The sequence below is a fragment of the Neofelis nebulosa genome, chromosome 12, assembly GCF_028018385.1.
Source record: "Neofelis nebulosa isolate mNeoNeb1 chromosome 12, mNeoNeb1.pri, whole genome shotgun sequence".
Classification (NCBI taxonomy): domain Eukaryota; kingdom Metazoa; phylum Chordata; class Mammalia; order Carnivora; family Felidae; genus Neofelis; species Neofelis nebulosa.
Window position 1 is genome coordinate 12,844,066 of NC_080793.1, and position 9,824 is coordinate 12,853,889.

The 9,824-nt window shown below is 41.3% G+C and overlaps 1 protein-coding gene across 1 annotated transcript; it reads right to left on the reverse strand.

Moving 5' to 3' along the window:
* Positions 1-1,213: 1,213 nt before the first annotated feature.
* LOC131490953 (olfactory receptor 1L4-like) lies at positions 1,214-2,238 on the reverse strand. The gene has a single exon (XM_058693351.1). The coding sequence runs from the start codon at positions 2,144-2,146 to the stop codon at positions 1,214-1,216; it is 933 nt and encodes a 310-aa protein (XP_058549334.1). The 5' UTR covers positions 2,147-2,238.
* Between the last annotated feature and the right edge of the window lie 7,586 nt (positions 2,239-9,824).

Consider the following 9,824-nt stretch of genomic DNA (forward strand, 5'->3'; position numbering starts at 1 on the left):
TTGGATTATATGACTCCTCGTTTTCAGTCTTCTTTGCTAATATCTTCTCTCTCAGACTCTTCAACATCAGAAATACTCAGCACTCTTCTCCAGTCCTCCTTAGCCTTCATGTTTCACATCCCTCGTAGTTTATGTCATTCACTCTGATACACAGATAAACTATATCCAAGGAACTCAATTTTCCTTAGCTCAATATTGAGGAAAATCTCCTCAATATTGAGGAAAAACTCAACTTTCCTTGGCTCAATATTGAGTGATGTTGAATGTTTACAGTGGCATCTGCTCCATTGGCTTTGGTTGCTGAATGTTTAAAACGAGCAGCACCCTAATACTTTTCAGTGGTGGACATGCAGTGTGATAACGAACTAAACCTTTGGTTTCCAAGTCCAGCAATTTTGAGATTGTTTGTTTCCTCAGCACAATCTCGCTTATCCTGATTGACACACACATTGCTTCTTCCAGAATATATAGGGCATTTCCGTGAGGATCATGGCCATGTGGACAAGGGCAGAAGAAAAGGAAAAGGAAAAAGAGTCAAGTGCTGAGAATTCACTATGAGGACACATTGGTGTTTTGGGGCATTAAATCTGCTTTCTGGATTCTTCCATATTTCCAGCCATATTCTCTTTTCTGTCAAATTGAACAAGCCTCACTGGGCTTTCCACTGTCCCTCAAACACATTCCAGTATTTATCATCTCTTCCTCTTTGTGTGGTTCCCACTATTTGAAATGCTCTGTCCATTTCCTACTTTATTGAACTTTGCTCTGTCAAAATCAATACATTTTAAGTGTGATCTTAGGTCGTTATTCCAAGAAGTCTTTTCCCAATTCCCTACCAGATTCATGTAACTTCTTATTCTCAAATTGAGTAGGACTGTAATTTCTTGAGTATTAGCCAAGGTCAAGCCCATAGAGGAAGGATTGGAAGATGCTTTATTGCACTTCAAGATAGCTTTATTTATATAGGGGGCAGAAATAGCTGTCCTGAAATGTGGATTCCTAGCAGCACTTGTCCTGGGATTGCACATGTATTTGGCTAAGGTCATTAATATAAACAGACTGTTCTAGCTTCCTGCTCAGGGTTCTTGTTGCTTTTCAACACTCCCTTCTAGGACCTCTCTGTATGCCATGTGACAAATGTGTATGAGGGAATGATGAAGTGATCATTTCTTGGGTCATCTCCCAATTAAGCTGTTCCATCTATTTGTTCTTTCTATAAGTGAATTCTGTTCCTTAATTTCTTTAAGCCCCTGTTCATGTCTTTGTTCCTCAGACTATAGATGAAGGGGTTCAGCATGGGTGTCACTACTGTGTACATGACTGTGGCTACCCGGTCCTTCACCACTGAGTACATGGACAGGGGCCTGAAATACACATAGATGACACTCCCATAGGTCAAGGCCACTACGGTAAGGTGGGAACTACAGGTAGAGAAGGCCTTCCACTTGCCGGCTGCAGAGGGAATTCTGAGCACGGTGACGATGATTCGCAGGTAGGAGAAGAGAATGCACAGAAAGGGGGTCGCGATGACAGCCAGGGTCTCGGTCATGACCACAATCTGGCTGGAGGACGTGTCAGAGCAGGATAGCTTTAGCACAGGCTGGGTGTCACAAAAAAAGTGCTTAATGACATGGGAGGCACAGAAGGACAGGCGGGACATGAGTAGCACACGGAGCAGGGAGTGCAGGTGGGAGATGGTGCAAGAACCCAGCAGCATGAGGAGGCAGCGCCGTGGGTTCATAACCCTATTGTAATGGAAGGGGTGGCAGATGGCTACCAGCCGGTCTATGGCCATGGAGGCCAGCAGGTAACTGTCAGTGTTCCCACAGGCCATGAAGAAGTACATCTGGACCAGGCATCCTAGGAAGGAGATAGCCTTTGTCTCTGACAGTAAATTCACCAGCATCTTGGGTACAGTGACAGTTGTGAAGCAGATATCCATGAAGGACAGGTTGCTGAGGAAAAAGTACATGGGGGTATGGAGTCGGGGGTCTGAGTGGATGGCCAGGATGATGAGTACATTGCCCAGCACGGTGACCAGGTACATGATGAGGAAGATGGCAAAGAGAGGTTTCTGTAGCTGAGGGTTGGAAGAGAGGCCCAGGAGGATAAAGCCTGAGTCACTGCTATAGTTCTTGGTCTCCATGTCTGTGCCTTCCTGGACAGGGTGTGGAGAAGTAGTTGGAGAGATGTGAAGGGCAATTTCATCAAGTCAGCTTCTTCCCTAATTTCTAGCCTGTAAAAAGAATCCCTCTTGTTTTAAAGAGGAAATTTTATAGTTTTGTTAGAATTTAAGAACATTTACTTAACCCCCAAAACAGATAGTAAATCCCACATGGAAAACTTAAGATAATTCCAAGCTATTTTCTCAATGAGAAAGTAAAGGTGCATCTCATGTGTCTTAGGAACTTCTAGGTAGCCTAAGGTGTGTGAATTCTTCTCCATTTTCTTTTGAATATTCTTCCTAGATTGTTTCTTGAACAACTCCTTATCCTCTTATTTTCTTCTTTTCTCAGGGGAAGAGGCTTGTGGGCCCCATCTTGAATCAGGATACTTTCATATAAGGGGTCCCTATGAATGAGATTCTCTTTAGTATTCTCTCCTACTCAAAGGACGACAGGTGGTGGTGGTGGCAGTGATAATGGGAATAAGACAAAAGTGAGAACAAGATGTCATGAGTGTTCCTTGGGATCCACATTGTCAGATGAGACTTGCTTAGGTCTTCATAGCAGAACCTGCTTAATGTTTATTTAAGAATTGTATTGGCTAATATGATCTGGGTACTTAAGGTTTTGGGTCAGGGATGCCATCAATATAGGAATACTACCATGCCTTTGTTACTGTGGTTAATTTTTAAAATACGTTAATTTTTATTTAAATATGAAGTCATCATTCTCAACCTCCAGATATTATTGGAATAGAGAACTTTGGATGTAAGTCCCTTTCTTACCAGTATTAATGTAAGAAACATACATAAAAAGTTAATGGTGATTTCATGAGATGATGGAGGTGTTAACTAATCTAACCGTGGCAATCATTTCAGAATATGTAAGGTTGTCAAGTCATTATGTTGTACACCTTAAACTCACAAAATGTTACGTGTCCATTATATCTTAGGAAAGCTGGAAAAAAAGTCAGTTTTGTCAATTAATAAAATTCAGTGCACATGTAATAACACCCCAATGTCATCGACTCTCAGTAGGAGTTGAGAAGGTCATTCTAAAACTCAGAGGAATAAAGGCTAAATAAAGACAAGATAATTTGAAAAAATTAGAGTTTTAGAGAAGTTTTCTAACCCAAATCAAAGCACATTACAATGAGAAACTAAGATAATGGTACACACAGAGAAAAACAAATGAAGGGTCAGCGTAAAGAGTTCTGCATACCTATATTTATACATATATATAGATCTTAATCTAAGTGGAACTTAGTGTATAATATTTATCTCACAGCTATGAAAAATGGATGAGCTATTAAATAAGAATATTTGATATTTGTGGCACTTGGCTGCAACTTTGGAAAAGAAAAGACTAGATTTCTATCTAACACACATAGAAATACATCCCGTATGAATGAACAATCAAGGTAAAAAATCCAAACCATAAAGTAAGTATTCACCAAAAAGAAGTATATATTTATGGTCTCAGGACCAGGATGCTGTTCCAAGTAAAAAATATATAGAGGCATAGTGACAAAATACCGTACTCAAAATGCGAAAATTACACCAAAAGAGATAATAAGTAAAGCTAGACTATAATGATTCACAGAAAATATCTGCAATATATTTACCAAAGAAAACACAGAGAAAATGCTCAGCTTCATTAGAAATCAGAATATTGGGGTGCCGGGTGGCTCAGTTGGTTAAGCCTTGAATTCTTGGTTTTGGCTCTGGTTGTGGGCTTGCAGTTTGCGAGTTCAAGCCCCGCATCAGGCTCCATGCTGATAGTATGGAGACTGCTTGGGATTCTCTCTCTTTCTCTCTCTCTGCCCCTCCCCTGCTCGCTGTCTCTGTCTCTGTCAAAATAACTAAATAAAGTTGAAAAAAATTAAAAAAAGAAATCAGAAAATATACATTAGTCTGAAATGCAATTTTCATCCATTAGATTGTCAACACATTTTTTTTTTTTTTACAATACGCAAAGGAAAAAAGAGCCTCACATATACTATTGATGGGAAGGTAATCACTATTGGCTTTTTGGTAATCTCTATCAGAATTGAATATACACTTATTTATCCAATAATTTCACTCACAGAAATCTATCCTTTAGAAACAGTCATATTTCATAGCACAAATATACACACATTTTTATTTTAGCATTGTTTGTAATGCCAAACAAAATAATATAAACAAACAAACAAACAAAACATTCCCCAGAGAAATCACCCAACAATCCACCATCGGGGAATTATTAAAGCAATTTATAGTGGATCTCTTTACTTAGTACCTCACAATGTCTAAAAAAATCATATGGCTCACATCTGCCAACATTTATTAGCATGCAGTGTATGTCCCACACTGAGCTAAGTGCTTGGCATGCCTTCCATCATTTTATTTTCTCCAAATCCTAAGAGACAGGCCCTATTATTTTCCCTACTTTACAGATAAAAAATAGAATTTAGAAAGGGTAAGTAATGTAGCAGATCCCACAGTTAGTAAGTGGTAGATCAGGGATTTTAATTCAGGCAGCCTGATGGCAGAGTAAGAGCTGTTTACTGCTGCTCTATTATCAAGGCTATACTCTTGCCCATTATATTTTGTTAAGTGACAAAAGCAGGTTGCAGAACAATACATATAGAATTATGCTGTTTTGTAAAGAAGAATACTTTTTATTTGTGCTTGTTGAGGTTTGTGTGTTTATTTGTGTGTGGCTTCCTTCTGAAGTGAAGATATGCAGGGAGGAGATCCTTCCATATTTAACTTTTTACTTTATTGTTCATATTTAAAAGCACTGGCCACATGTTTATTTATATTAATTATATTTATATAATTAAAAAGTTGAGAGTTTCCTATAATTCCAGTTTTCAGAGACTAGACTTGTGTGCATATTCAAAGTTTTTTCCTCTACATAGATGTAGACAAAGATTATATACAATAATGGGGTCACTGCATCCATAATGCTTTGTCCCCCACAGATGGTGCCACAGTGGATGTGTGTGTGTGTGTGTGTGTGTGTGTGTGTGTGTGCGCGCTCAAACGCGCGTTCACATTGCACTCATGAGAGTTTCTGGGGTATGGAATACATTCTGAGATACGGAATGCTGAATTGGAGTTCATGAATATTTAAAATTCCAATAGATACTCCCAATCTGAGACAAACACCCTCCATCCCACGGCAATATATTCATTTGACTGTCTGGACTCTTTCTCCATTTCCTTCAGTAGGTCTTTCAGCCTCAGTGCTGGGACATTGTTTTCCCTGGAAGTGAAGGGTTATCTGGTCCTCTTTGGGCTTGCACCAGGTAACATTGTGTATTTCCTTGTGCCTTGGGCAAGTCATTTCCTGTCCTTAGAGCCATCAGTAAGAGACGCTGGCTCTATTTCCTGTCTAGCCTTCTCCTCACACCTGAACACTCACGTGCCTTTTGAAATATGCGTATACCTGTGCTACCATCATCACATTAAATTGCATTAATAAATATATAAAGGTTTTTGTATAGCAGTTATACCCCAAAATAGCTGTTAAAGAAAAGAAGATGAAGGAGAAGCATAGCAGAGCCTGAAATATGTGCAGACCTGTCTACATAGGTAATGATAAGAGGACCCTGCCCATTTGGCTGTCCCTGAATACTTTTCAAAGGTAGACCTGAAAAGAATTTAGGGATTTTGACTGCTGGCTGAACAGTCTCATAGGCAACAGTCAGCTCCTTTTACTTGGAGTACTTGTGTGCTGCCCCAGAGCAGAGTTGGAGGAGGGGTGCTATCTAGCGCCAGATAATTACGTATCTTGCTTATCCTGAGGTTTTGATGTAAAAATGCCGTGTTAATAAAGGATTGTAGTAGAATTCAGAAATGAAGTGCCTGTGTCTCTTTGTAAAAGTTTAGCCTCTCTTTCCCATAATGCTGGTTTTGCCTGACCTACCTAAGGGGGAGGTAGGATGATGCTTCATCAGGGCTTTGTAATGATTCAGAAGCAGCATGGAGTTTTGATTCACAATTTAAGAGTAACAATGAAAGAAACACAGTTATCATTCTCTTCAGAAGCACAGTTGTCATAATGTCATTGGTCTGTACCTTCTTAAGTTCTATTAGTAATTTACGAAGGTTATTTCCCCACCTTCCTAGTATTTAAATGAGATACTGTGTGCAAACTCATTGTGATATGGTATAGCACCATGTAAATGGAAGTTATTACAGTTAGTAATAAAGCATTTTATGTTACTGGCCAAAAACGATAGTTGAATGAAAGAGTTTGGTAAGGCTTTCTACAGGTAGGTGGTATGATTGCTCACACAGTAAGCTTGAGAAGTGACATTTCAAAGATGGGGCTGGTCATCAGGTAGTGGTGGGAAGGACAAAGAGGGATAGGAGTCTTTCCAAGAATTTTAAATTATGCTATCCCCCCTTAAAAGAAGATATCCACTCCCTTCCTTATTAGACAGGAAATCTAATCTATTTCTGTACTTCTCAACTTTCTCTATTGGAATTTTCCACTTTGTGGACATTTGTCATCTCAGAATGGTTTTCCCTTGCTTGCTTTCTCACCAGTGATGCAGGGCCCTTCTCCTAGCTGCCAGCCCACATCCAACCCAGGACTACAAACTTGGCGTGCAGCGCGGTCTTCCCAAACAGGAAATAAAAGTGCTTGGTGTGTATTGCACTAGGAAAGCCGCCCATCATCCATGCACCTGCACCTGTGAATGAGCAAGGACAGTTGGGAAGTGAGTCAACTGGACAAAATTCAGCTAACATTTCATGGCAAGGTTCCGGGCTTAGTACTCGTCCATTTAGTTCTTCTCACACTAGCACTATGTCGTTAGAAGCAGTGCTTCTCCTCTTGTATAGAAAAAGGGACCGAAGTTCAGAGAGGCATGCTGCTGGTAAGTGGCATAGCTGAGACTCAAACCCAGGTAGGTTTGATTTCAAATGTTGTGTTTTATCTACCCTAAGTGATGCTATCACACCTGTTCGCCAAGCCATACAGATGTGGTAGAGAACAAAGCAGTGTGGCCTCTGCAACAGAAGTCCTCTTACTGTCCAGTGCCTTACGCTTCCTGCTGACCCACTCCTTTTCTCCCTCCTTTGCTCCCACACATTGGGACCTTTTCAATTTACTTCTTTCCTTTCCCTTTCTGCCTCCCATCCCATGAAGCCATGTGCTCGCCCACGTTCCCTGTCTTCAGAGAGGAACGGTTGCGGGAGACTTTGGCCCTCAGTGCTGTCACATTGAGAGAAAACAGCAACTTTCTCCTTTTGCACCATTAATCTTCTGGGTCAGGTTCTTAGAAACCCAGCTTGTCCCTGACTACCCTCTTCCCACTTCCAGCAGAGAGGCAAACAGATATGGAGCCCCTTGAACAGATATGTCCTGCTTAGGGAACCTGCAAAGCCCTTTCTAGGCATGGTTCCTCTCTTTTTAATTGTCTGAAATCTGTCTTTTAAGCCTAATTTTCATTCCTGCGTCATATTGGAGCTCTACCCAGCCATTCCCAGCCATTCCCAGCTATTCCCAGCCATTAAATTACAGATTCCAAGGCAAGTGGACATTTGAAATATGCCCACTGGGTTCTTTTTCACGAATAATTGTCTTCCGTCTGTTTCAACATACCTTTGGTATCCATCTGATCGACCAGAAGTGCTTCAAGTGGGACTTTGGCTGAAACCCTGTGTAGTGTCCCTCTGCTGGGCTGGCAGTGCCTCACCCCGATGTCTCCTACTGGAGACACCCACTTCATTGCAGCCCCTTCCCATGGATACTCTCAGTCACAGTCATATAGTAGCGAGCAGTGACACACTGCTCAGGTGTGCCAGACCCTGTTCTAGGAATTTTATGTACATTAAGTCATTTAGTCTTTACAGTACCCCCATTTTACAGATAATGAAAGTGAGGTAGAAGCACTTGAAGTGACTTGGCTAAGTCCACACAGCTAGAGGGTGTGGAGTCCAGCTTCAGAATGTGTGCTCTTACCCCCTGCATTATCCGCATTTTCTCATTCACTTGTCTCCTGTCTTTGAGATGGAGGAGAGAAGATGGGATTAGGAAAAGAGAGGAAGATCATATGAAGATGTTGACCCCGAGGTTCTGTTCCCAAGGACCCCTCAGCCAGCCTACCTGTGGGCTTGACAGAGGAGGTTCAGGGTCCTGATCAGACTAGGGGGTTTTCCAGGGGATTAAGGTCAGGCTCTGAATCTGGGAAGAGCAGGTGAGGGGAAATGCAGATCTGGTTTCAGGAACGTGCTGTTTCCTCTCTCTACCTACAGTGGGCATTGGTGATAGAAAGGGTGACCCAGGGGCCTGTCCTCTGTGCATGTCAGTGCCTTGTGGGGATTGGCCCTGTGGGCTTCCCAGGAGAGGAGAACATTACTGATGTCCTCACTGAGCTCTGTGTGCAGGAGCTTGGTGGGAACCTGGCCTCTGGAGGTGCAGCCTCATATACCCGGGAAGGGAATTAGGGCCTTGAAGCAACACAGATGATGTTTCATGCACATGTATGTGAAACATGTACACTAACATGTACGTTCTTGCACATATGCATGCTGTGTACATACATGTGCTCTTTGTGCAAGTCTCTGTGTAGCTTCTGTGTGCCTACCTGGAGGGAGAGGTGGGGTGATGGCTTCTGACGTCTCTGAAGTTCTATGTCTGTCTGTATGTCTATATCTATGTGAAAATGTAGTGTTAGGGGAAGGGATTAAAATATAGGCTCTGGAGACAGAGGGAATAGATTCAGATGCTGGCTGTTTCTTGTAAACTGTGTGAGCTTTTGCAAACTTAGACACATTTTTTTAAAGGTTTTATTTTAGTTCCAGTTAGTTAATATTCAGGGTTATATTAGTTTCAAGTGTACAGTATAGCAATTCAACACTTCCATTCCTCACGCTGTGCTCATCATGATAAGTGAGCTTCTTGAGCCCCATCTCCGCCTCCCCTGGAAACTGTTAGTTTGTTCTCTATAATTAAGAGTTTGTTTCTTGCTTTGTCTGTCTGTTATTTATTTCCCTTTGCTCATTTGTTTTGTTTCTTAAATTCCACATATGAGTTAAATTATATGCTATTTGTCTTTCTCTGACTGACTTATTTCATTTAGCATAATACTCTAGCTCCATCCATGTCATTGCAAATGCTAAGATTTCATTTTTTGATGGGTGAGTAATATTCCATTGTGTGTGTGTGTGTGTGTGTGTGTATCTCACAACTTATTTTTTTAATGTTTTTAAAAGTTTATTTATTTATTTTGAGAGTGAGAGAGACAGAGAGAGTGCTCAAACAGGGGAGGGGAGAGAGAGAGGGACAAAGAGAGAATCCCAAGCAGGCTCTACATTGTCAGCACAAAGCCCGATGCGGGGCTTGACCCATGAGGCATGAGATCATGATCCGAACTGAAACCAAGAGTAGGAGGCTTAACTGACTGAGCCACTCACAACTTCTTTATCCATTAGGTGATGAATACTTGGGTAATTTCCATGTTTTGGCTATTGTGGATAATGCTGCTATAAACAAACAGGTGCATATATCCCTTTGAATTGTATCCTTTGGGTAAACACCTGGTAGTGCAATTGCTGGATTGTTGGGTGGTTCTATTTTTAACTTTTTGGGGAACCTCCGTAATGTTTGCTAAAGTGGCACACCAATTTGCATTCCCAGCAGTAATGCAAGAGGGTTCCC